The 27,076-nt window shown below is 32.8% G+C and overlaps 4 protein-coding genes across 18 annotated transcripts in view; 2 read left to right on the forward strand and 2 right to left on the reverse strand.

Annotated features, from left to right (window-relative positions):
• LOC118068356 (protein jim lovell) overlaps positions 1–2,634 on the reverse strand; it is an 85,548-nt gene extending 82,914 nt beyond the window's left edge. For both annotated transcript variants that reach the window (XM_035085688.1, XM_035085689.1), the window contains exon 1: positions 2,177–2,634. The gene's annotated coding sequence lies outside the window, so the exon portion shown is untranslated. The remainder of the gene's footprint in view (positions 1–2,176) is intronic.
• Positions 2,635–4,042: 1,408 nt separating this feature from the next.
• Positions 4,043–16,066, forward strand: LOC118068677 (sn1-specific diacylglycerol lipase beta-like). 5 transcript variants are annotated; one of them, XM_035086264.1, is made up of 19 exons: positions 4,043–4,132; positions 4,709–5,145; positions 5,383–5,589; positions 9,147–9,222; positions 9,360–9,608; positions 9,703–10,135; positions 10,546–10,924; positions 12,455–12,556; positions 12,643–12,855; positions 13,089–13,411; positions 13,719–13,862; positions 13,950–14,242; positions 14,346–14,489; positions 14,659–14,770; positions 14,843–14,935; positions 15,009–15,163; positions 15,246–15,392; positions 15,472–15,584; positions 15,678–16,066. In XM_035086264.1, exons 8-19 carry the CDS (start codon positions 12,462–12,464, stop codon positions 15,859–15,861), a joined length of 2,016 nt encoding a protein of 671 aa, XP_034942155.1. In that variant the 5' UTR covers positions 4,043–4,132; positions 4,709–5,145; positions 5,383–5,589; positions 9,147–9,222; positions 9,360–9,608; positions 9,703–10,135; positions 10,546–10,924; positions 12,455–12,461; the 3' UTR covers positions 15,862–16,066. The 5 variants fall into 5 exon arrangements, with proteins under 5 accessions (XP_034942155.1, XP_034942156.1, XP_034942153.1 ...); XM_035086262.1 differs by lacking the exons at positions 4,043–4,132; positions 4,709–5,145; positions 5,383–5,589 and adding an exon at positions 10,387–10,454 and having other exon boundaries at positions 9,065–9,222; XM_035086265.1 differs by lacking the exons at positions 4,043–4,132; positions 4,709–5,145; positions 5,383–5,589 and having other exon boundaries at positions 9,063–9,222; positions 15,681–16,066.
• Tif-IA (RNA polymerase I-specific transcription initiation factor RRN3 homolog Tif-IA) lies at positions 16,006–18,622 on the reverse strand. The gene is made up of 7 exons (XM_035086266.1): positions 18,458–18,622; positions 18,108–18,311; positions 17,703–18,034; positions 17,479–17,631; positions 16,882–17,346; positions 16,615–16,793; positions 16,006–16,536 (listed from the first exon to the last, which is right to left on the reverse strand). The coding sequence occupies exons 2-7, from the start codon at positions 18,309–18,311 to the stop codon at positions 16,097–16,099; spliced, it is 1,773 nt and encodes a 590-aa protein (XP_034942157.1). The 5' UTR covers positions 18,458–18,622; the 3' UTR covers positions 16,006–16,096.
• Positions 18,623–18,641: 19 nt separating this feature from the next.
• Positions 18,642–26,660, forward strand: LOC118068675 (sentrin-specific protease 7-like). Of its 10 annotated transcripts, XM_035086259.1 has the most exons (9): positions 18,646–19,166; positions 19,710–20,047; positions 20,132–20,351; positions 20,562–23,567; positions 23,649–24,093; positions 25,002–25,175; positions 25,272–25,546; positions 25,635–25,773; positions 26,056–26,660. In XM_035086259.1, the coding sequence occupies exons 2-9, from the start codon at positions 19,821–19,823 to the stop codon at positions 26,250–26,252; spliced, it is 4,683 nt and encodes a 1,560-aa protein (XP_034942150.1). In that variant the 5' UTR covers positions 18,646–19,166; positions 19,710–19,820; the 3' UTR covers positions 26,253–26,660. The 10 variants fall into 10 exon arrangements, with proteins under 10 accessions (XP_034942148.1, XP_034942150.1, XP_034942149.1 ...); XM_035086256.1 differs by lacking the exons at positions 25,002–25,175; positions 25,272–25,546; positions 25,635–25,773; positions 26,056–26,660 and adding exons at positions 19,566–19,600; positions 24,156–24,377 and having other exon boundaries at positions 18,651–19,170; positions 23,649–24,076; XM_035086255.1 differs by lacking the exons at positions 25,002–25,175; positions 25,272–25,546; positions 25,635–25,773; positions 26,056–26,660 and adding exons at positions 19,566–19,600; positions 24,156–24,377 and having other exon boundaries at positions 18,651–19,166; positions 23,649–24,076.
• The last annotated feature ends 416 nt before the right edge of the window (positions 26,661–27,076 follow it).

Consider the following 27,076-nt stretch of genomic DNA (forward strand, 5'->3'; position numbering starts at 1 on the left):
GCTAGGAAGAACAGAGGAATTTACAGGATAAACTAGACCTTTCGACCATATCCTACTCTATGTACACAGTCTATTGGTGAGGCACGCTAGCAACTAAACGTTTATGTGGACCGAAGCCACTCACTGGGTGCAGCGAAGCGCGAAATCGTTCGCTTGCTCACATGTGGAGAACTTCAACTTATGTATATATCCGCGTTGCGAAGGAATCCTTCTTCTCTTCTCAATGTATTCACTCATACTTCAACTACTTACAACGACCCTTCTCTCACATTTTATTCCCTTGAGGCTTTTGTCAATTTACCCTAGTGTATTCTTCCGAATCGTCACCTTTCCACCATATATAACTTACCCAATCCTTGGTATATATCACGAGAGAAGCTTCCAGCAATTTAAAATAACCTCGACTTGACGTCAAATCTCTATGAGCTGACGATCTGACGCATTTTAAATTTATTTCTAATGACGGTTGATTTATTTTTTGGCATATATTTATTCTTGAATTTTCTGCCTTTTTCAGGCTAATCATTGAATCAAATGTTGGAGAAAAAGAAATGGAAAAATTTATTGTGATAAATGAATCATATTATACTCAATTAAAATTATGTTGATTATTGTTAAAATTTAAATAATAGTTATCATTATGAAACTTCAAATTGATATGTTGATCTTTTAATTAATAGAGGGAAAGTATTGTTCATATAAAAAAAAATGCATCTAGATAATTTATTTATTAAAAATCAAGTTTTTATTTAAATAAAACTTTAACTAATTTTAGGTTTTAAATTAATTAAAATTGATTTCTACCGAAAACAGCTTTTTCTCAGGAAATAATTATTCTTAAATGTATAAAAAATTTAAGGATGTGTAGTTTTACAAACAAATAAACAAACGATTTGTCATTGTTGATAAAAATTATATAAATTAAAAAAAATTTTTCAATTGTTTCTCTTTTGTCAATACAATTTAATACATATTTAAATTATTGATTGAAAAAATTTTTTCTCAAATAATTGTATTTTAAAATCATTAATATTATTTAAAAATATAAATAAATTTAATTTTTATTAAATTTTCTTTTGTATTGAAAAATAACTACTAATTTTATGCTGGTAATGAATTTTACTTTCAAGTCAAATGATTAACGTCTGATTGATATACTTTACTTAGTGAGTTAATTTCCAGTACGACCCTAATGGTAGCTTGCACGACTTAATTGAGTTTTTGATACTTAAACAACATACACGAAAACAATTGCGTGACGATATATGAAAATCAATAACATATTTATCTTCGTCTTTTCCGCAAGCAAATTCAAAACACGTGTTGTGTTGTCGTGCTATCAGACAATTCCCCAAAAAATCAACTTCTATTCTTTGCTGTATTAAAAGATTTTTTTACTTTTGTCTGAACTTTTGATCGTGGCCCAGCCATTAATTCACGATTCGAGAGTGGAACTTGCACGTCTGATATATAGATAAAGTTGACGATTGTACTAAATATATACGGGGAGAGAGAATGCATGAATAAAATATACCGTTCATGAGTAATTAATTACATACATCAAGATTAACGATGAAATTAAGAAAAAAAAGAGGAAAAGGGGAAAAGTATAAGAAGAAGAAGAGCAAAAATTGAGGGGTAAAGGAATCAGCACGGTGTTCGTGTCGTTCCTACGAATAAGGGTGGTTAGTCTGCAGGCGGGGAGTTGCCTCTGACATAAAGCAATGGTAAAAGAAAAAGAGGGAACGAAGGACTTCTAATATATGCCTGCCGAGAGAGACTATAAAAATCAATACCTCAAATTACCAGGCTGTGCTTAATTTTCTTGGAGAAACCAACCCTCATTCCTCCACGTAGTCCTTCATCCTCATCCCATCATCGTTTACCCCAATAGCCTGGGACTACTCTGGTGCGACGACGCGGATTTTGCATGCTCGCCTTTTACCTTTCCTTCTTAACTTTCCATTAAGAAAGCTTATTGCTATATCCTGAGGTCAGACAGACTCGCGAAAAATTTTTATCACCCAAAAATACAACGCCATTTCATGTTTATAAAGCATAAAATTTCAATTACGAGGTTAATAGACCAATGAATGAATATTAAGAAAACTTTTGTTGCTTAATATGTCCCTTTGATAAGGCTATCTACTTTAAAGTAAAATAAAAACAAACTTACTGTTTGGAGAGTTCTGCTTATGATGTTTGCGTCCATTCGGTTCCGAGAAAAAATGGTCAACACACTTCACTAACACTTTACACGTACTAAAAATCTCAACAATGCGATTTCACTCTTATGTTCATATGTCATCATAATTTTAATTTAAAAAAAAACATTCCATCATCCAAGTTCTATCCAAATGTCTAATACACCATGCATGTATGTATGTACATCACTGCTAGGATACTAATAAATAAACCAAAAGCCGGTTTATCCATTTTCTTTAGCCAATCGATCAATGAGATTATCGATGTATACTTGATTCACTTAAATGATTACACTTTTCACTAATACTATAGTTAATTTAATTGTCACAATCGGTTGAGAGAGAAATATGTACATAAATATTTGCATCATTTTGTACTATTTCTAAAAATCATTTTAAAAAGAAGAGCTTGCAATTTTTTAACTGACAGTTGCAGACATATTGAAATGAAAAAGAACGCTCATTAATGCGCATGCGTATATTTTTTCGCGGTCTTTTTTTTTATAAATTTTAAAATATTATTTATTCTCATGATTAATTAAGAAAATTAATAATAAATAGCTATTTATATAAAAAAAAATGTATCTAATAATATTTTTTTTTTAATATAAATCATCTAAAAAATAATCATTGTTTTAATTAGTGTATAGCAGACTCTGAATGCGTGTTTTGGAGTGTCATGTAATGGAGTAAGATTACCAGTTATATATAACTAATTATGATGTAAATTTATTTGAAAAGTTGTATCTTTGTAAAGTCTATTCAATTATTACTGTAAGTTTAATTTACAATAAGCAAGAAATAAATAGAAAACGAGCCGAAAGGTAGAGAACGTTTACGCGTCTGAGGGGATTGAGAGTAAACTGGAGTACCAGCGCCACCTTACAGCATGTGTACCAACTACAATTAACAAAAATTAATAAAAATTGATTTTTTATTGATTTTGATAATTGTTTGTCAGTGTTTCTTCAAAAATATAATTAATAAAAAAACCAACCATTTAACAAACATTTGCATATATAAATTTTTAAGTAAATTGAATTTATCCATCAGAAATGAAAAAAAAATTTATCGAAATAATGCATAATTAGTTAGAAGAAATGATAACAATAATTAATGGCTGGAAATAATCACTGATTATTAGCTGTTTTTTATATATTAATTATGTATCCACTGTCATATTTAATTTACAATGGCACAAGTTATCAATACATATAAATTGACTTAACGGAAACGGAGACGAGATCTTGTAAGTCTCGCCCTCTTCATTGAAAATGATTACGATTTGACTCAAACGAAAGGGTTGCAGTCTCGGGTGATTTTATTGCTCCCTTTCCTCTCCTTGCTGTTGAATATCCTGCTGGTAGACCACGCGGCCCATGACTGAATCGTTCTCCATCTCTATCTCTTTTTCTTGCTTCATCTCTTCTTCTATAAAATATATTCGTAACCGTGAAACAGGTCTCCGTCAAACACAATATTATCTTATGCAATTACACCAATACGTGTGATTATGCAAAGAGATTTTCAGAGAGTGAAAGTACTGGAAATAAAAAAGTAAAAATAGTCGCAAGAGTAACTGACCAACGACCAGATTGCGCTGGTCATGGCTTTGGCCACGTTCTTCTCGACTTTGTCTCTTCTTTTTCTCCCTCCTTTTACTCTCCCTTTCGCCAGAGTAACAAGGAAGGAAAACGGATTACCCGCGAGGGAGAGGATCGGGTCAGAAGTCTATAGGAGGGGAACAGATTGACGCTTAAAGGGGAAAGGAAAGGGAAATCACTATAGAGAAAAGAGATAAATTGATAGTGGACTCGCGCCACGCGCTTACTGCCATCTTTAACAGGGTTGACAACTCTATTGTTGGTGTCGTAAACTTATAACCTCTTAAAAATTTATTTTTCAGTGATTTATATCATCTTGACCTGGTAATTATTATTGTTTCTAATTAATTCAATTAATTTTATATTCTGTTATATACATGTACGTACTACGTTCGATGAGAGTTTTTCTTTTGAAGGATGTTTTCATGTTGCTATTATTAGTATTATTATATTCATTATTATTACAAACGACAACGCAAATATAACCTCGTTCGTTACCATATATTATAATAACACACATCGACAAACTTTTTTTCCTATTCATGAAAGGCAAATAGTTTGGCAACGCCAAAACCACCACGCGTTTTGCTTGTACCTCGTTATCCTCCGAATATATTTTTCGTTATAGGATTGTTAGACTTTTCAACACAATACATTTTTATATAACACTGTGTCATACTTTCAACATGAGAGTTTATACACAAGTAAAATTTTTCAACCTATAGTTTAATTTGTAATTAACCAAAAAAGTAAAATTTATCTGGATGTATTTATAGGTGTTCATATTGGTACATAAAACTTTCTGCTGAGTTAATTAAAATTTTAGGCTGCAAGAATGTGATGCAATTTAGTATGTATAGGAATTTGTTTATACTATTGTATTGATTTCTTACATTACAGATTGGTGTAGAAAGATTAAGAGAACGTTCTACACGGTTTTAACAATTGACAAAGAATTCTTTTACCAAAGTCTTTGGTTGATTCTCTTGACACTGAGATTGAAGGCAAAGATTATCACCTTTGATGCGGCGAACTAACATTGTGGAATTGATCTTCAAACTAAACATCGGCTCATCTAATCTTCTTTGAAGTTCTTGACCAAAAATAAACTCGTAGACTAGACATTTTCCCCATCTCGGAATTTTTTCATCCACGTTATTTTATATAATACGAGCTATTTGAGGAGTTGAGAGGATCTTGGCGATAGAAAATATATCTCGAGACGAGGAAGAGGATGAAGAGGAAAGCTGTAGCTCGAATATCGGCGAACCGAAAAAACGTTAATTTATTCAATGGCAAGAGAAAGACGACGTAGGGTGAAAAGCTTGAAATGGAGGGTAGGTAAGAGCAAGAAAAAGATGGAAAGAAGAAAAGAAGGAGATGAAAAATATAGGGGAGAAGAGATGTAAGAGGGTTGAAGGAACGAGCCGGCGGCGTAACTCTTTTTATTTTAAACCCAAGTCTTGCTTGGTCTCTCTACTTCAACTCTTTCACGCTCAACAAGTTCTCCGATTTTGTATCTTCTTCCTTTTTCTTGAAAATTAATTTTCTCCACTAATCAATTCCACTTTTAGGCCATTCATCTAACTCTAGAAGCCAACTGATGTGTAGAATAAAATCCATAGTCCAGAGTTGTACAACTAGACAAGACGGTCAGTAATGCAGTAAGACGAAGGGTTGATTGCCTGTAGAGGTAGAGAGACAAGCCAAGAGGGAGTCTGACTTGTGGTTGTGTTCGGACCTTGGTCTTCAACAAACCCGGACGGTCCTTTTAAGTCTAGGTAGAGAGAGAGATAGAAAGATGAAAAGAGAAGGAGAGTGTAAGGGAGTGGGAATGTTCTTGGAGTAGTCGGCCGTATATGTATGGGGTGGTCTCAACCTCATCCTTCCTTCATCATCCCAAGGGCCTCGAGTCCAGTTTCCACTTTGGAATTTCATTCCTCTAACAAACAACGTCTCAGAAGTCTTATGAAGATCTTGCAGACGTAGCAGAAGATTGAATAAAGTGTTTTAGACACAGTGGTGAAGCAAGCGGAAGCAAGAATGGATAAGAAAAGCATCAAGACGTGAGAGTAATAGTTGAAAGTGTTTTAGTTCGACACCCGTTAAGTAACATAGTCTACTGGAGCTTGTACAGGAGCATCGTATAGGAACTATTGGACAAGATGAGGGAGAGAAACTCCTGGGTTTTCATCTGTCTCTCTCTAACTCTTCTCTGAAGCCTTACTAACACGTTTCCGCGATACACACATGAGACAAGACCACCGGGCACAATAATTACTCCGGGTCTAAGGAGAGGACGTAAGAGGAATGAGAAGGAGCCACTGAGGGGGTGGTTTGGCCAGCAATCGATACATGCACACCCTGCCGCTCCCAATCGTATATGTATATATTTATATCATGGCGGACACTTGGCCGCGTGACACGCACGCAACGTTGCCGCGTATGCAAGGCACTCGGTGAACTCTGTCCGGGAAGACAAAGCCGGTCACTAACACCAGCAACCCCTTTCCTTACGTAAGCGAGTCTCCGTCGCTACCCCTTGAGCTGCTTGAGTCACCTTTTCCGAGTTACCTCCATCGTCTTCAACCCTTCTCCGCTTTCTGCCCAACCGTTTCTAATTTGCATTCCCCTCCATTCTCATTCCCCACTACATTACCTGGACAACCACTATGTACTTCCTTAAGCATCTTCCAACTATCGCTTGCTGTCCGTTTTTTTAACCTTTCAGCCACACACTTATCATCATTCGGACACGCAAATCTGCTGTTTCTTTTCCTGTCTTGTTCTCATCCTCTTTTTCAAAAATATATATCCGTATCTATATCCACGCTCCTTGAGATGAAGAAGTAGATCGTAGACCGCAAATTTTGGGGTTTCATTCCAATGGGGTAACTCGACGTCCCGGAAGTGCTCGTTATTTTTTTCTTTCCTTTCTCTCTCTCTCTCTTGCTTACTCTTAGCTTTGCGTGTGTCAAAAGATTTGAAATGTCTCGAGGTTATTGAAAAAAATAAAAAAAAAAGGAAAAAAAGTCCAAGAGTCTTTGAGGGACGTAAGAGCACTGGTTAAAAATCAAAATAATACCAAGGAGTATATAGGAGTGATGTGGAGGGGTTGGAAAAATGCTGGAAGGCGCGCGTGAATAATTCAGAGGGGTGCGTATAAGAGATCCTGTAAGAAGCTCGAACGAACGGTGATCCGTCGTGGCGTTGGGGTGGCAGTGGGAGTCTGCCGGGGGTGGTTAGCTTGGAAGATGGCAGTAAGGGTTACGAGCATCACTCATCAGTGGCAGCCATATTGCTTCTTCTACGTACCTCTCATTCCGTACCCTGCTCCAAGAGTCCTGATAATTCTCCATTCTCTCACTCTTTCCTACATCCTCAGTCTTTTCCTCTCGCCAACTCATCTCCACCCCTAGTCTTGTGTCTTAGTCTTGGCGTTTTCTGTTCCTTTTCTCCCTTCTTCTAGGGAGCTTCTTCTTCTTCTTATTTGAACCCCCGGCGTGCGGCAGTGCCCGGGCTGCTTAATGAGAACCTCCTCCTCCTTCTTCTCATACTCCTCCTCGTACTCAGCCATCCACCCCAGCCCTCAAAGTCCACCCTGTGTGGCTCTTTCTCTTCAACCATTCTACCTCCTTTTTCCTCTTTCTTCATTCTTAAGTTGCCGTTGCTACTTTCTTCCACGCAACCCACTCATTTCCTCCCCACACACCCTTCTAACGTTTGTAATACGAACAACACCCAACCAAACCAAACTCCCGTCTATTTTCAACGACACGAGGACACACAAGGGAGCAAAACACACACGCCAAACCCTTTTAAACTACACTCAGTCTGCTGTACTGCTGCAAGATCGATGTTACACTTATTTTTGGGAACGAAGATTAATTATCAAGCTGACACATATGTTGATGTCGTGTATAAATATATACATATATATATTTTAATGTTGATTAATGCTAATGAAATTATTGCGTGAGTACAAAATGAACAACATATATATCTCAATTTATTATATAATAATACTAATCATCATAATAACTCGATATTATAAATTTATTTCAGATTTATTGGATAAAAGAGGAATTTTTTATGGATAAACACACACTGATATAGTATGTGTACTCTATGATTATGTACGGTTGGAATAGCAGCGATAGCAGACGATAGGCTCAACGATCTTAGTCCATGTAAATGCAAATTTTCAAGCAAGACAATCGGGTATCTTGTGGTATCGAGTTTCAACGATGATATTATCATAAAATAGACGATCGTACGACTGGATTGCGTGAGTACACACATGAATGTGTGGAGACAATAGCAAACAAAATCGATGAACGATTAATTACAAGTGACACAGATATACGCATAAGCAGAATGGGGTTGAAGAGGGTAACGTTAAAGGGATGTATGTATGTGTGTGTGTGTATATACATGTGCATTGTGAAGAGGACTTTCCTCGAAATCGGATTCGCCCTCGCATAGTTTTTTGCCCGCGGGTTTTATGGCGTGTAGGAGATTATGCCTCTCTCCCACTACAGCAGCAACCCCATCGACTACTCGGTCGTCTCATCTCACAGCCACCCCTACCTCTGATGTCTTTTCATCTCCGTCGTGAGAGTAAAGAAATGACTCGTGGGAAAAGGAAAGCAAAGAATCAGAATAAGACGAGAAAGAAGAAGGATAAGAATAAGAAGGAAGAGTAGAAGAAGGCGAAGAAGAAGAAGATGAAGAAAAAGGGTGGCAAAGGGGTGGAATGAACAAGGGGTGCGAGGACAAGAGGGAGAGTGCGCTCTCGCGGGTCGTTATTTTTGTGCCTGCCTCGTCTTTAATTTCTCCCCTCCTATAAGGTGGCCGCCAACCACCCTTTCTCCTTCTTCAACCCCCTTCTACGGCGTTTTCAGTCGACGCGGACGCCGCACCACCACACTAAGGAGAGCTTTCTTGCTTGTCTTAGTTCGTATGCATATCTCAGTGCCTCACATATTGATTCAGAGCGTCATTACGCGTCTTAGCTTCGACTCGACCCGCACCACCACTACTAAACATCCCAACAGTCCTTTACTACTACCAATTCAATCTCATTTATGCTTACTACTCTCCTATAAACGGACACTCGGCTCTCATTATCTCTCATCTGTAACTATTAAAATTATTTCACTTAATTACTATTTTACTACTTTTCTTTGCTCAAATTTGCTTCAGATAATCATCGAATTACCAAAGTTTTTTATATTCAAGTATTTAAGTGATGATTTTGATAATTATTAGAATTAAATAGAATTTTGGTATTAAAAAACAGTTTACTGATAAACTTTCGGTGACTTTTGAATTCTAGCGCTACCGCTTCGACGATTGTAGCCGTGGCGGCATCTTGACATTCTACGAAGTATCCATAAACCCTAGCTGACCAGGTACAATGTGTTTTATATAGCTTTAGCACAGACATCAACCTCATATACAAACTTTCTCTAATGATACAACTTGTTCTTGAGGTTCTTGTCTACTCTAAAAAGTTTTTTAAAAACACAATAGAATCTTTTTTCTTTAGAATTTTGAATAAATTTCAAAGTCAAATGTGGTGAGAAAATCAATTCAATGATTTTTGTTTCACACGCTTAAGATATTCTTATGCTTCGTCTAAGAAGTGTCGAGCGAGCAAACGATATTCGAAAAGTTTGACACTTCTTCCAAGTATCTGCATCACATCAGCATGGTGAAAAGTCTCGTGCGAGTTGTTTAACATGAAAACCTGTCTACAAGCATGCACAAAATATTTCACCAATACAAATTTAATGAGGTATAAAGCAAAGAATTTTGTTTACATTAAAAATTATTATAGAAGATGAAAAAAAAACACGAAAATATTTAAAAGAATTCTTTTGATGTTTCAGCTAAATTTTAATGGTTTATGACATTTTTAACGGAGTTTAAATTCAAGGTCTTTTAGAGGTTTAAAAAACTGATAAAAAGCCACACTACTGAGTGTTACATCTCACATGTAATAGCCAGAGGGAATGCACAGAGAAAGTGCATCCAAAAGAGAAGTGAGGATGGAAGGGATTAGTCGTCAGGGTATTGTAGAGCAAGGTGAACAAGTCTCAAGTTGTTCGCGACGTATGCAACTGACTCTGACTCTCAACTTTGTGATAATCAGCAAAGAAACTCAATGCGATTTTTGTTGCCATTCACTTGAACGTATATTCAACTTGTTTGATACATTTATCTCATTAACACGTTAGTTGTTGGCTTTCAAAAGTCTCCAAAGTGTCTGAATGATCAAAGTAAAACATGAGAAGAAGAAAAAGTGACAGTGAAAATTAATAGGTGAATATATCAACATAAATATTAGTTATAATTATAAATTATAATAATTAAAAAATCCTGCGATATTATATTGACTTTCAGTGCTCATAATAAATCAATTAATTTTCAAATTCATTAGTTCATAAATTTAAAAAGTACTAAAACAATTGTGGAATCAAAGAATCCTTGTATTTTGAAACAAAATTGAAAATTTAAATTTCACCTATGCATAAAATTTTCTTTATTTTATTACACTTTGAACCTTTTCAAAGGATCTGACAAGAATTCTACGACATTTGTTGATGAACTTTGAGCGGCCAAGTCATTTGAATATTTCCAGGTATCATTTTACGCATTTAATTAAGTTAAAATTAGTTTTTAAAATCTTTCAAAATAAATATTTTAAACCAGTTATTTTGTTGACTTTTCAGCTTTATTGTGTAAAAACTGCGCGGTGATATTTCCGGTGATTATCACGCCTTGCTGGTGATAGCAATGAAAAACCGGTTGCGCGGAACGGACTCACTCTGAAGCTCTGAATAACATCAGTTGGTTGTTTGATACATTTTCAAGACATATTCAAACTTCTCTTCTTGGTGATTTCCTCACAACCTTTAGTCCCATCGTCGTCTCGTCCTTCCTTTCGCGCGATAACGCCTAGCGCGCTTGTACACCAGTCTTGATATCCAATTACACGCGCGAGTGATGAATAAGCTGAAGTAGTGACTCGAGGGACGAGTCAAGAGAAGCAACTTTTGTCAGTCAAACGCGAGTTCTTGTGTTCAGACTATTGGACCAATATTTCACATCGTAAGTTTACCTTTTTGTCCTTTTTTCTACTTTTTTTTACTCTTTCAAACACATCAGAATGCTTCTATACTTTGACAAGGCGGGCTTGAATAGTGATTGCAAGTGAAATAAATCCATTCAACGTTAATGTTTTCCTTAGAAAATAAAAAAAAAAGTGGTAAAAAAATTATCTGTTCAGAAAACATATATTTCTGTACGTACTAACTAAATAATTATCTACACTCTAATCGTTAGAGTAATAAAAATCAGCGTGTAATATAATTTACCGTCAATATTGTTTGTTCTCTAAGTAAAAGTTGAAAATATTTATTTCAAATAATTGGAAAAAATTTTAATTTTTCTCTTTTATTACCATTCCACCATTATGATAATCATCATTATTATATTATGCAATATTTATTTAACATTCATCAATTATAAAGATATAATACAGTGTATATTCTCTTAAGACTTGACTTTCTCTCTCTCATGACTTTCTCTATACCATGACGCGAAACTGTGTACTTTACCTCCTCTTTTAGATCCTACATGATTGCACAAAATGATTTGTCCTTTTCTTTATCCAGTTTTGGTGAAATTCTCTGGTTGGCCGTGAAGACTAGGTTTACAAAATTTTTTATACGAAGTTGTACCAAAATGTTGTAACAGAAAGAAATTTATAAATTAGGTTTGTGGAAATTTTTTCTTCAAACTTCAATTCCAATATTATTCAATTCGACCCCGTTCCACTCCAAGTATTTATTGCTTGCTTTGTAAATTATATATAATTACGACACCGAATAACTTGCTTAAATAGGTAAAAAAAAATAATTTTTTGAAAATATTCAAATGATTGGAATGTAAAAATTATCTTTTAGATAATTTCACAGAACTTGATTTTATTGGATTTATTTTAAAATGACTTTATTTTATTATAGAAATTTTTTACGTCTGTAATATCATTAATGTCATGAACTTTTTATAGAACATAACAATTTCATTTCTTCCTAATTAAGGGATGCACTGGCGCGTCAGCTGTAATGCGTTTGCATGATAGATCATATCCATCAACTTTGAAAGTCTATAGTTATTTAATAATTCTATGTAATAACTCGGCGATTTTCGATAAAAAAAGTAATACTCTCTCGCAAATAACTTTTTATAATAATAATAACAACAATATCACAATTACATAACGATCATTTAATATCAGAAAATACTGACTGACTCTTTCATTGTATTAATCACACGAATTTTTTACTAACATACATTTTATGATATGATGCTTCTTTGACAGCTCTGAGTACACAGAAAATAAGTACAAGTCTTACGTAAATGAATAAACGGAAATTGACGTTAACACGAATGTTGTATTAATGAGTAATTTTTCTATCACGCTAAATGTAAATAAGAACCTCATTAAATTTATTACAGGCAGTAGAGAATGTAATCTAAAACATTAATGCTGACCTGTTTCACAATAATAAAAATTATAAAATAAAAAAAAGAACATCAGAATAAGAATGAATCAATTGATGTAATTGTTGACAGAAAAACAATGCCGGCAATGCAATTATTTGGACGAAAATGGCTGGCTGCAACTGATGATCTTGTGTATCCAGGACTCTTTGAAATATTTATTCGAGTTGTTTGGTAACATTTTAATTAAATAATTATTGTATTCCTGAAAAGCTCATTTAATTTCCACATTATTTTTAAGTTTCTTTTAATTACCTCAGGTTCGTCTTAATAGGCATCGCATGCTTGAGATACTATGGTGAAACATGGACGTGCAAAGTTGGTGGGGAACTTGTTAGAGTATTTTTTGGTGGTGAATTAGTTATCCTTGGAGTAATTACAATTTTAGTATTTGTTATTGTTAATCATAGTGCTAGAGGATCGATTACTGATACATATGCCAGAAGATTTGTTGAACCCCTTCTGACAGTCAAGTAAGTTAACATTCTTAATGTTTATAAAAATTTATAAATAATTATCAAGACACTCTAAAGTCTATTTAACTATGAACATAAAGTTTTTTATATAAATATTTACTTCCATTATAAAACTTTTCAGCTTTAACACGAAACTTTTCGTTGTCGTATTTACAAATAATTAAATAATTATTACAACCATTCATATACATGTACATCCCTTTATTTACTAAAGTATTTAATATCTTTAGGGTACTACTACTGCTTCCAGAAATAGTTTGGAATATTCTTGGAACCCTCTGGATTGTTGGCGACCACGTACAATGCACTGACGAGTACTACACAATATCAGTGATCAAATCACTTGTATTTTTCGATTGGGTACTCATTGGCCTTGCAATCCTCGGCCTTGCCCTGGTCTTTGATCCTCTTGGATCGTTAAGCTACTCAGACAAACCTATTGAAGACTCAATTGAACATGGAAAGATCTCACGCATTTGGCTTCGAAGATTTAAGTACTTTTGGTGGATGAGGAGAGACGAAAGTGCTACCGAAACCTTCCAACATGTTGCTGGTGAGACATAGGTACATGCGGCTGAAGTCCAAGTATTAAGACGTTAATCTTGGACACTAATCCGTTAATAATTTAATTTACTTAAAATTATTAATCAGTTTACTAAATTTTAAAAAGATGTTAAATGATAAATCAAGAAAAAATTTCTAGACTTAGTGTATTGTTAGATTTAAAAATTTTATTTTAATTGCTATAATACTTTAGAGTTTCATTGAAGTTCAAAATACAAAAAAAAAACGCAAAGAAATTCTGAAAAAAACTTTCAAAAAATAATCAGAAAAAAATTAATGCTCAAATGTTCTTTTAGGTTTATTGAGCGCTTTGTTCAGGAGAACAGACCTCGTACCATCGGACGTAGTTGCCGGATGTATTTTACTCCGCATTCGTCAAAAAAGAGAGACAATGGAGTTACGAAGGCTGAATATTCTGCAACGCCCAGAATACACAAATGGTTTGTAAATAATTAAATACTCATAAGTTTAAATGCTACAAGTTTTAAAAAAAGTTTAAGCGAGTAAATAATGACATTAAATTTTAGATGCTCGATTAATTTTTTCTTCAACACCTTCATGGATGTCATTAGAATGGGCTCATCACTACATGAAATTAGCAATTGCTTCCTATGGATGGCTGTTTGTAATCTACCAGCACGCTTGCACTGGTTGCTGTAAGCTTTTTCGACAAATGACTTGTTGCGCGTGCTTTAGACGACGCCAACAGATTGTTTTAGATGATAATTGTTGTCTCTGCAGTCTTGCTGGAGTGAAATATCTTTCGCAATTATCTGACGATGATATTCTCTTTGCTTCTTTTCGGAATCATTTGTGTGAGGTATGTAATCATTTATCCGTTAGTTTACTATTTTATTCTTACTAATAAACAAAGGTTATGTTTAGCTATAATATTTATTCATAAATGACTTATATTTTTCTAGATTCCATTCTGTGTGGTTGCCGATCATAAGACCGCAAGTATCGTGATTGTCATTCGAGGTTCGCTGTCTTTAAGAGATCTCATCACTGATATTGCTGCAGCATCTGATTTATTTGAACCAGAAGGACTACCTCAAGGTAGTATGGTAAGTATTTTTTAAAATATACATTTGTTAAAAAAAATGCATTGAGAATCCTAAGTATTTAAAATCCATTATTCTTATCCACAATAAAAATTATATAGTTGAAAACTGTTATTGTAAATTTTTTCAGCCGAGAAATGAATTATCTGACAATAAATTTTCTTATTTTTAGGCACACAGAGGAATGATAATAGGTGCTAAAGTACTCTTAAAACAACTGGATCAATATAAAATTCTGGAAAAAGCCTTTGAAACATATCCTAACTATAGCTTAATATTGACAGGTATTTTATAAATCAACTGTGATAAAGGAGATTTCTAAAACAAATGATCGATATATGATTAATTTTTCACAGGTCATAGTCTTGGCGCTGGTCTTGCAGTTCTTTTAGGCTTACTAATTCGTCCTCGTTATCCTAATCTGCGAGTCTACGCCTATGCAACTCCTGGTAATTGTGTAGCTAAAGTAGAAGTAATTAAGCATTTATCAAGACAATGATAACAGTAGGAAAAATTTTATAGCTGGTCTACTGAGCAGAGAAGCAGCGAAAGTTACCGAGGAATTTGTTCTGACAGTCGGTCTTGGTGATGATCTGGTGATGCGACTGAGTGTCGACAGCACGGAGAACTTCCGAACTTCATTATTAATCACTTTACAAGCTTGTAAGCTACCTAAAGTAAGTATTAAATGAAAAATTAGTCGAGAATTAATTTAATAAATTAGTAGATGATGAATTAAGTGATTATTACAAAATTTAGTACCGAGTGGTATTAAATGGATTTGGATATGCTCTTTTTGGAGTACCTCATAGAGATCTTCAAAGAACATGGAGAAGTGGGAATACGATAAATTCGATTCCTGGATTACTTCCATTGCTTGCAGAGGCACCTACGGTGCGCCAAACGGTAAATACTTTTATCACAATTTTTACAACAAATAAAATAATTTAATAATATTAATAAAACAATATTATTTATTATTTAGGAAGAAATGATTTTCGAGCGTGATGTGTCACGAAGAAGGTATTCAAAAGTTCGATTATACAATGCCGGTCGAATTCTTCACATAGTTCGATGTAAACCACAAGATAATAACAGGTTTGGAATTATTTTTTTTTTTACTTTAGAATTGTAATTTTCTTTGATGAATAAGAGACTAATTAATCATGTTTGATGGAAAATTTATTCTAGTAGTAAAAAACAAAAGAAAAAAGATCGACGATATGAGATGAGGTGGGCACAACCAGAAGAATTCATGGAATTATCAGTAATGCCTCGAATGTTACTTGATCACTTACCGGAAAATTTAGAAGCAGCTTTAGCGATGTTATTAAAACAACAAGAAGATTTTCCAGTATACCTTGAATCAACGTGAGACATTAGAATATTTTTTTATTACTTTAGATTAATATTTATACTTATATTAGTTAGTATTAAGTGTTTCATTATTGAATAATTAATGAAATGACGTACATATAATTTTTTTACTGAAACGTGATTATTATCAAATACGAGTACATATTTTTTGAGATTTTTTATTTAATAAAATGAATATAATATTAAATGATTGCACGGACGTTACTGCTCAAAATTTATTTTATTATATATTTTTATGAATGAATAAATCCAGGTGATGTACTATAAGAAAATCGTTCCTTACGATTGTTAGAGTCTTGTTCTTGTGGATACGAGATATCCATAAAATCATCTTCATCATTTTCTTCCTTATTGTTTCCTGTTGAAGTTTCTACGTTCATACTACCTTGGTAATGTAGATAAAGAGGAGAAATTCTGTGGGAACTTTCATTTAAAATGTAAGGATCAAAAGGGAAAAATGTATCAAGTCTAGGTGTCGTAACTCGACTAGAATTCTGGAGAACTGGTAAATTGCTTCGGGAATTATGCTCTATTACTGTGTAACAGTAAGCTATTTGATAAGTGCGTGTTACTGTTGCAAAATGTTGTACTACTACCGGAAGACAAACTCTTAATGGATTTAATTGACATGAAATAATTTTTGTAAAATTCAAACTTTGCAAGAAAAGAAGATCTGAAAAAAAAACAAAATTTTAAATAATAATTGAATAATGAATTATGTTTGTGAGATTAAATCGATGAAATTACTTACTTTTCTTTGTCGATACTAAATCTCTATGTTTGAAGCCAATGATGTAAAAAACAGCTTGACATACAGCATAAAAAACGGCATGAACTCTTATATCACTGTTAGCACTCTCTAGACTATCTTGCGCCGCAATGTAACTATGTATCCACTTACCCATTTTCTGTAGCAATGACGTCAGCAAACTAACAAATAATAATAACAACACATAAATACTTAATTAAATGTACCGAAAAGGTATCCAGTAAAAAGCTGAAATAAAAAATTACTCACTCAATTGGAATAAAATTAGCACGAGCTAGTAAACTAGCAATATATGCAACAGCTGATTGACGTATTATTGATGGAACATTGGGATTAGATACCTTATGCCACAACCAATTCAAAAATGCTTCTGCTACAGCTGTTTTGACGCTACAAATGTAGAACATGATAAATTGAACATGATGGCTTGCATATGTTGGCAAAATAGTTTTTTCGAATATTTGCAATAATTCTAAGTATATTTTTTTCACATTTTCCATGTTTAATGCATTATTTGGATAACAAGTGTCATGAATAAATTGAAAAATCTTTTCCATACACATATCAAGAGTAAGGGCGAGTGGATGTTCTCGCGATTGTTCAGATGATTTATCATTAACGGACTCAATTTTGAAGACTTCATCATCATCGTCTAAGTTATTCCTGTGATTTTCAATTTCTGATCGAGGAGCATTAACGTCAATTACAACTAATCTGTAATCAAAAAGAACTCATAAGTTTAAATACATTCAAATACATAGATATGTAACGTAGTTGTATAATTTTAATAATATTTTAGAGTAATTTTGAAAATATATTATTTTTATACGTTAGAAGATACTTTACTTATTAATAATTAATGATAAAATGTCCAATCGCAATTCTGGTGCATAATCAAGTATTTTGAGTGCTGAATGTACATAGACAACATGTGACTGCATATTATGTTTAAAATAAGGAAATTGTGACGACAAACATTGTAAAAGAATCGAATAAGACCTGAAAAATAAAATATTTTAATTGTTAATCGAATCAATATAATATCCCAATTGATTTATTGAGAAACTTACATGGGAACAATTTTTAAAAATTTGAATAATACATCATGCACATGAAATAATTTAGAAATATCTTCATCTGGAGGTTTTCCATCTTTCCACTTTTCTTTGTTCTCATCAGAAATTGTCCTAAACAAACACACCAATCTATCAATGATAAGTTTGCAGTGATAAATATGAACACAAACAAGATCTTCCAAAAAGGCTTTATAAGCAGTTGTTGCTTCTAAATCCCTGTTGATCCAATTAATTTTAAGAAGAGTTTCAATAAAAATCCTTTGTTTGGGTCCTAATAGAGAGATACACTGTCTTACTTGTGTTAATAATTGTATCAATTCCGAGTCCTGAAGGATAAATATTTAGTTTCAAAATAGTCATTAAGATTACAAAATTTTTTTAATTAAGAATCTTCATTACCTTCATTGGAGCATCTCTTACAATATAAATAAGATCTTCATAAGGTTTAGTTTCACGTCCGGATTCATAATTAATTAAAACACTTTTGAGATCATCTGGAAGCCGAAAACGTACCCTATTGCTTTGGCTAGCAATTTTTTTTCTTAATCCAGGTGTCTTTAAAATTGATGCTACACTTGTTGATCTTGTAGAAATAACAGACATCTGAAAAATTACACATTCCCATTGAAAAAATTACTAAAATCAAGCTTTTAACATTCAATTGATATTAGAAGAAACATAAATGGATGTGAGACATGTGAATAGAATGAGGTTATTCATAATGGATAGAAAAAAAAATATATATTTACCGTTAATTTTATTATCTAATATATTTTCAAATAAATAAATTAATTAATACTGATATACAATTATTGAAAAATTTCACTTATATTAGTAAATTTTATTAATTTGGAGTTTTTTTGAGATGCAATGCACTTGTAAACACGTGTTTCATGTTGTGTGTCAATACGAGTTGCAAAGTTTATCGAGCGAGAAAAATTATGTAAAATCTCAACCAACAGATGGTGTTTAAAACTAAAATTTGAAATTTTCCCGCGTTTTAACAACAGAATGTAGACGCACGTGGTCGATCGAGAATGAAAAGAAGTTGATTGTTACTAATTATACGGTGACAGCTAATAAAATAAGAACGTTTTTGCTAGTATCATCATAAAAAGTACGAAAAATTCGCCAATGTTATAATCAAAATGGAAAACATTGAGACAATTTGTTTGTAATGGTACATGATCTTATAACGACTATAGAAACGGAAGCATCGGTTTGCTACATGATGATGCAGTGACGTATCTCTCTTGCTTCATACCCAATTGTGCCTAGACTGATATCTGACAATTCATGAAATTATTTAACGCGTAAGATGAACAAAAATGACCATTATTCGAATTTTATGTGTTTAAAAAAAAGTGATTAAAAATAAAAATATAACCAAGTATTTCAACGATAAGAACACATTTTTATAACATTTATGGAAACTAAAGAATAAAGTGGCAGACATTCGTAAGTACGTTAGATTTATAAGTACATAGTTATAAAATTGTTTTTTTGGATAATTATATTTGTAAAAGCACGAGTCTTCTCTCGTATTATTTAATAATAAAGTTTATATGTAATACTTTTGAATAACTAATAAGTATCAATAATAAAATTCGGTGCTAGAAAGTGATGGTTGTTGAATGCATGAAAAGTAGTTAACGTTCTTTTAGCGCGCCGCTCCCACCATCGAGGTTATGAGTCTGTTGTATTGGCATCTCCACGAATTAGAGCATTTGCCTATCTGGAAATGCATAAAAAAGTTGCTTTAAAAAAATAATTTATCATTGTAATTATTCAGTTAATTACTTATTACAACTAATGAAAATTCATTAAATTTTTAACTACAAATATTTTGTATTTTAGACATAGATATCAAATAGTAAAACTTTACCTTTAAGGTTAGTAAAAACGAATTATCTGTTATTTCATCAGCATTTAACAACCTGTATGCTTTTAGAGATAAGTTGGGTCAATAAAAACATTGGAATGTTTATATTTCATGTACAGGTAAAAGATCTATGGCAAAAGAACGAGCATATGAGCACCTGAGATGATTGTGTATTAGAAAAATGATTGAATAGTGACCGAACTGATTTTAAGTTACAATTTTGTGAGACTATGGCACAATATTATAATATAGTTACCGATAATAGTGTTCCTATCACTGTGGATGATGTTCAGCAGCTATGTGAAGTTGACGGTCAAAGATTTCATTTAGTTTTACAGGATATGAACAATGGTGCTAATGGAGGTCCAAGTTTATTAACCTATTCAACTTCAGATATTAATTCTGCATCATTCCCACATCAAGTCGTTCAAAATCAGTCTACTACAGTGAATTCAGGGTAATGATTGTAATAACTCATTCTTTTTTATTTCCGGTTAATTAAAAATATAGTGTTATTGTTTATTTATATTGTTTATTGCAGACAAAACGTGTTTATTATAAATACAGAGCCTATGAATACAGATAATACAACAGTTGAAGGTTCAGAATTAATCTCAGTTAAAGAATCATCGAAAATTGTACGATCAAATTCAAAGGGGCCCATGAGTAGTCCAAATGAAAGGCAAGATGTCCAGTGGGTAAACGCCGTTGGTTTCAAGAATCAGTCATCTGCTCTTATCAAGAATCAAACTCAAAAAACTGTAAGTTTGAAATTTTTTTTCAAGTTGTGAGTTTTATTACCAACTTTGTCGAATATATTTTAGTTTTGCACAATTTTTTAATATTAAGTTTAACATTAATATGAATAAGTCTGTATTTATCAAAAATGTTAAAGCTATATATTGATTAATGATAAAAAAAACCAAGTTTATAGATGTTAATTATTATTATATAATCTTTTCGTTGTTCAGGCTCTGGCTTTGGCACATTTAGCCCAAGGGACATCAGATAAATTAGTAGGAACAACACCAAAAAGTAGAAACAGGTTTCCTACTCCAGAATTGTCATTACCAGCTGAAGCAACTGATGAAATAAACTCAGGAGTGACGAGAAACGTTTTCATACATCAACCTACTGTACCAACATTTCGATTAAAAAGTTCATCTCCAGGTACCATACCACCGAAGCCACTAGCACGAGCACCAATTCGTCCTGATAATTCACAGCTACGCCCTGCTATGGTTCCAGGAACTGTCAAAAACCCCTTATTAAATAACCAACCTCTTGATTCTTTAAGCGAACGAATTAAACAAGCAAGAAATCAAACCCGACGCAATTTAGCTTTAGTTCAACCTCAACCATCATTGCAAAATTCGAATAATGTCTCACAAAAACCACCACGAACTTCTAATCGTAACCAACGCGCTCCAGTAACTCCACAAAGGCATATGCCACCATTGAATATTCAACAACATAGACCATTGCCACCTTGTCCTGCATCACCAGATTCAAGCCCTGATTGCATGAGAATGCCTTATCCAAATTATTCTCCAGAAAAATCTAACCAAGGAGATCTATCAACTGGAGATTGTGATTCAGGCTCGGAAAGTTTTGCTTATCTACAAAAAGTTATTGATAATCCTGCTAATGCGATTGTACAACAACAGATAAGTGGAAATGTTGTGAAGATGTTAGTAGTATTGCCAAGTGGAGAGCAAAGATTGATCACGTTTGACATACCTAATGAAGAATGCACAGTTCAAGATCTTTTAGAGCAAGCAAAAATTCCGTTTAATGGTCAAACTGTTGTTTCTCTGGTTTCTGATACAAAATTGAATATTAATTATATCGTTGAAAGTGAAGCAGGAGTAATTGCTACGATGCGAGATACATCAGATCCATCTGATTCATCAGAAACTGCGTCAACTGTTACTGACGAAAGTAATACCTCTTCAACAATTCCACATGAAGAACCGAAATTCATCGATGGAAGATTGGCCGTTTGTCCAAACTGCGGAATAAGTTCCATGGACTTTAATCGATGTGTAAGATGTAGAAAAAAGTTGCCTAGTGATGTGAAGCAAATTCCAATGACTGTTACTCAACAACAACAAAAGAAAGAAGCATTAATAGCCATTAACAAGTATTATAGTAAACAAAGAAGTGACCAAGGAGGTAAGATTGAGCGCGAATTAATGGCCAAACGTCCACGAGGACGAGCTAAACTTCCGCCTAAAATGAAACCCATGAAAGAGCCAGAATGTTTAACTCTTTCATCTGATGAGGAAGAAGATGGATCAAATTCAGGAAATAAAAAATGTGAACCTCAAATTAATCCAATGGAGACACAAATGAATATAATGTCAGAAATACCAGAAATGATATCAGATAAAGAGCCAATCATCACAAATCATAATATAACTTTGAATTCAGATGGTTCTATAAATCCAATAGACACAAATCCACGAAATGATGGAAATAATGGTGATAGGCACTCAGATGATTTATTTCCAACAAAAATTTCTACTTCACTAATTTGTCGTACAGTTAGGATAGGGTCATATAAATATATTCCTCGTGATAAAATAACAATAAATCAAAGTGGTCTAATGCTAGCCGTTCCATTACTAGAAGATAGTCATCATGTCGTAAAGATTCAAGTGAATCTATCAGATATAGTGAAAGTATTAATTCATTTTGGTAAAGGTATGCCTGTGCTATTTTTCTACACCACACCTAATTGTGGTGCAATGATTCGAGAAGTTTTGGGTATGCAGGATTCAAAAGGACCTTATTATGATCCTGCTGGTAAAGACCACACGCATAAAAGAATAACACTATTGCCAGAGAAAATTTCAGAGGAATCAAAACATGTTTGTAAAACTCTGTTCCTTCCTGGAGGTCGTTTAGAAGAACTTAATTCAAAAGAAGCAAACGATATTCTTGTGCGTGCATCACCAAAAACAAACCCTCAGATGCAAAATATGATAAAACGACAATCTACAGCCACTTCAGGAAATGTAAATGCTACAAATGGTCGGCCAAGTCAACATGTTGTTCAAAAAATGACTGTTTATCCACCGCCTCCAGCTAAAAGTGGTATTACGATTAACACTGAAGATTATAGTTGTCTCGGAGAAGATCAATTTTTAAATGATGTGATTATAGATTTTTATTTAAAATATTTAACACTTGAAGTGCTTTCTAATGTAGATCAGCAACGAACTCATGTGTTTAGCTCTTATTTTTACAAAAGATTAACTAGCCGTCATGCTCAAGCTCCTGATAACAATGTGTCACAGACTCCAGCTACCAAAAGACATGCCAGAGTTCAAAAGTGGACCAAGAACGTTAATATATTTGAAAAAGACTTTGTTATTATTCCAATTAATGAACATGCTCATTGGTTTTTAGCTATTATATGTTTTCCGGGACTTGTAGGTACCGTAATACCTCCTTCATTGCCAGTGAAGGATCTAGAGAATAAAAAGAAAAAGAAAAAAGATGTTAAGCTTCAAGCTGTGACTATTGGAAATACAACTATCACTCCAGTAGCTACAACAATTACTATTGATCCAGCCGATGATGATTCTGAAAGAGATGAAGCTGAAGGTGATGATGATGAAATGGATATGGACAGTGAAGATGATGAAGAAGAAGCACGTACTAACGAAGGAATCACTGTTGAATCAGCTAAGACTACAGAAAATTCTCAACCAGAATCTACTCATAATGAACAAGATACAATTTTAAAGTATCCGTGTATATTAATATTTGATTCTTTGGCTGGTGCCAGTCGATCTCGAGTTGTTGCTACTCTCCGTGATTATTTGAGTTGCGAATACATGGCTAAGGTTGGCCAAGAAAAAATATTTTCAAAAGATACTATTAAAGGATGCTGTCCTAAAGTACCACAGCAATCAAATTTTACAGATTGTGGGCTTTATCTTCTCCAATATGTTGAAAGCTTTTTCAAGGTTAGTAAAATAAAATTATTGCATAAAATTTTTGTTTCTAATATTGGAAAATCTTAGTTAACCATATATATTTTATTTCAGGATCCAATAAGGAATTATACGCTGCCCATAAAAACATTAAAAAATTGGTTTGAGGAAATAATAGTTACGAGAAAACGTGAGGAGCTCTCAAATCTCTTAATTAAATTAATGAATGAAACAAAAGGTGATAAAACGATCAACTTACCGACTGTTCAATTTCCTACACAAGATGGTAAACTTAAGCCTAAACCAGAAAATTTAGAGAAGCCCGAACAAAAAATTCCAAAAGCTGAACTGGAGGTGAAGAAAAAAGCGGCCGATGAGGAATCTTTAGGGAATAGTTCACAAAATATGAATGAACCTCCTGAAGAAGGAGAATCACAGACTAATTCACGAACCATTTACAAAGTTGTTACTTATTCTCCAGGACTATCTTCTAGTTCTGGAGACGGAAATACAATGGAAATGTACGTTGAAGCAAAGCCTAAGTATGTATTCATCAGTGGTAATTAATTTATAATTATTGTAGTAAATAATTTGTGATGTAAATTTTTTTCGTTTGTTTAGAACGACTTCTGCTGTTAGTACAATGGCTTACTTACGGAACAAACGGATTTCCAGGCTAATAACAAAAGAAGAGGCTCAAGAAAATCAAGCAACTGCAAAAAAACACAAAGGGGACTCTTTGGATTCTTGTAAATAAATAATTTGTTTTCATTGCCTTTTTTTATAATGGAAAAATAATACTTAGTCGACATTCTTATAAAATAAAATTCATTTAACTATGTATCAAAGCATGTAGTTAGTACTTGATAAGCTGAATAAATCTGAATCGTAAAAACTTGATAAATTTACGTGTAATTTTAATGATGATAATTAATTGAAGTTTCCTACATTAGATCAGTTCTTTTCTTTACTGCAGTCTATTTAGAGATATGAATTCTATAACGATTTATTTCGTAAGAGCTACCTTTAAATACCTGCCAAGACTCGTCATCAGCGTGGGGATATATGAAAACCGAAAATTCTCAAAAACACTGGGAAATATGAAGTCAGTAGCCAGTTGTTTGTTGACAGTTAAGTGTGATTATTCTACAAAAGGAATTCTAAAGTGAATCTGTAAGTTACTTCAACATCTGTTGATTCATTCATTCCAAGTTGCGTCACGCATATAGAGTTGTTATTTAATGAGCTCACGATAATTTTACTCAGCATTCTTTGAAACGCTAGAAAATTACTGGCAGTGCTTGGACAATTTTATTGCATTTTATCTTAAAATAAAATTTAGAAATATTTTTTTATTAATGATTAATGAAAAATTAAATAATGATGTAGGTTGAATCAATTAACATGTGACCTTTCTTTCTTTAATTGACCAGAGTCTGAAGACACAAATATAAAACGAAATGGGAGCGTCACTCATTGCCTTGGCGGTTTCAACTCTATACATTATACTTACGAGTCTAATAGCATATTGGGCACGAAAATATGTTAAATTTTACACACAAAGACCTTTTCTTCGAGCATTGCTTCTAGAGGGAATTGCTACTGCTGAATTATGCGGAGCGTGCTTCGAACTTATAATAAGTAAGTATATTTATACGTTCCGCAAAATATAAATAATTTTTATTTGAAAAAAATCCCGAATACAAACAGTAGTTATTATTGTCATTTTTTATGTAGTTGCAGACAACTGGGGAGTGTCTATGTATGCTATTTATCTCTTCATTTTAACTATCTGGTGGTCATTGAACTGGGAAGATGCCACAGCCTGTCCTTATACTCACATTGAAGACTTCATTCAAGGAAATAAGTCTTTTAAAGATGCTGTTCTCTTAATTTGGGCTGAACTTGTTGGAGGTCTTGTTGTTTTTAGATATATACAGTTACTTTGGTACTTAGAAATTGTTTCAACGCACAAAAACCGAGCTTTCGATGATTGCTCAACTGATTTACAAGTATGTAAAAGGCTTTGAAAAGTCACATCCAAACTCATTTATTTATAATTACTTAATCATTTAATTGATATGTATTCTCTTATTGCAGGTACCTGTAGTTATTGGCGCAGCTGTGGAAGGTGTTGCAACATGCATTTGTCGTGTAATTTCACGAGCTCTAGGTGAATTAAATCCTAGATTTAGTACTCTCATCGATGCATTCGTTGGAACTTCTTTAGTTGTTGCTGGTCAGTATTATTTCAGCTTCAAAAATAATCATATATTTAATTTCTCATCTTCTTTATTTTGATACGTCAAATATTTAATACACATATTTTTATTCATAATAATGATTTATAAAAATAAAACTGTTATTGAATACTTGAACTTATTTATTAACTTATATTTTTAAGAGCAAGAATGTGTATTAAAATTATCACAAGATTAACGTAAGAATTTAAATAAAAAATATTTTAAGAACATAATTTATATGATAAACAAAATTAATTAAACAAATTAAAATTTTACAGCATTCAATTATTCCGGAGGATATTTCAATCCGGCTTTAGCAACATCATTAAAGTATGGATGCCTTGGTACTTCAACAATGGAACACTTGATTGTCTATTGGCTTGGAGCTTGTGCTGGTTCTGTAGCATCACTACGTGTTTATCAAATGCCAAAGATACAAAATTTTATTCGAAACCAAAAAGAAAAATCTGTCTAATTAAAAAAAAAGTACTTGTATTTTTCGTGCCAAATGACGTACATTGAATAGTATTAATTATACAATAATTAGTCACTAAGATAAATTAGTTCACACTAATTATTTTATTATCTTATGAGGTTTTTAAATGACTATTTAATATATATAAACTATTTTAACCGATAAAATGTAAATAATATATTTATATACAATATTTAACTGATATTTTAATCCAATTACTTCATAAGTTTGCTAGTTTATAGCTATTTTTCTCTGAGATTGGAGAAAGTAAGAGTGGAAAAACTAGCAGATTTGTAAAGAAATCACTACTTCATCTTGCATATATTATTGGATTATACGAAATTAAGAAAAGATAAATATTTTAATACAAAATAATTTATGAATATTAATAAACATTATACCATATTATTTATGAACTTTTTATGATTTGAGCTTCAGTAGTTATTTGATGTTATTTGTGACAATTTATTAACCGTTTATTATTTTTTTCAAAAATATAACGATGTTCGAGTTAATTTTATCAGTTTTTTATTTTTACTTTGCAATATCTTGGAGTACAAAAATTAAATTACTCTTCGTTCCTGTATATTGGAATGTTCAACAAATGTTTATGGATGGATTAAATTACATAATTATTTATCTTCCATTTCATTTCTTGCATTAAATAAAAAATTCAATACCTGAGAATAATTTAATGTTTGTGGTATCTAATGAAGATTTATTAGTCGTTTATTACGACTCTTTTTCAAAACGATAAAAATTTATTTATTCACTTTTAAATGGATTTTTTCCTACGTTTTTTGCCAGTGTAATAGTTTTGCATA

The sequence above is a fragment of the Chelonus insularis genome, unplaced genomic scaffold (assembly GCF_013357705.1).
Source record: "Chelonus insularis isolate UGA/USDA-ARS -01 unplaced genomic scaffold, ASM1335770v1 contig_3_pilon, whole genome shotgun sequence".
Lineage (NCBI taxonomy): Eukaryota > Metazoa > Arthropoda > Insecta > Hymenoptera > Braconidae > Chelonus > Chelonus insularis.

Coding starts and splice junctions, on each gene's coding strand:
- LOC118068677 (XM_035086264.1), top strand. CDS start 12,462: ATGCCGGCAATGCAATTATTTGGACGAAAATGGCTGGCTGCAACTGAT. Junction 12,856..13,088: donor GAACCCCTTCTGACAGTCAA/GTAAGTTAACAT, acceptor TAATATCTTTAG/GGTACTACTACTGCTTCCAG. Junction 13,863..13,949: donor ACGCCCAGAATACACAAATG/GTTTGTAAATAA, acceptor ATTAAATTTTAG/ATGCTCGATTAATTTTTTCT.
- Tif-IA (XM_035086266.1), bottom strand. CDS start 18,311: ATGTCTGTTATTTCTACAAGATCAACAAGTGTAGCATCAATTTTAAAG. Junction 16,794..16,881: donor GCTAATTTTATTCCAATTGA/GTGAGTAATTTT, acceptor ATTATTTGTTAG/TTTGCTGACGTCATTGCTAC. Junction 16,537..16,614: donor TTTAGTATCGACAAAGAAAA/GTAAGTAATTTC, acceptor TTTTTTTTTCAG/ATCTTCTTTTCTTGCAAAGT.
- LOC118068675 (XM_035086259.1), top strand. CDS start 19,821: ATGGCACAATATTATAATATAGTTACCGATAATAGTGTTCCTATCACT. Junction 20,352..20,561: donor AGAATCAAACTCAAAAAACT/GTAAGTTTGAAA, acceptor TTCGTTGTTCAG/GCTCTGGCTTTGGCACATTT. Junction 23,568..23,648: donor ATGTTGAAAGCTTTTTCAAG/GTTAGTAAAATA, acceptor ATTTTATTTCAG/GATCCAATAAGGAATTATAC.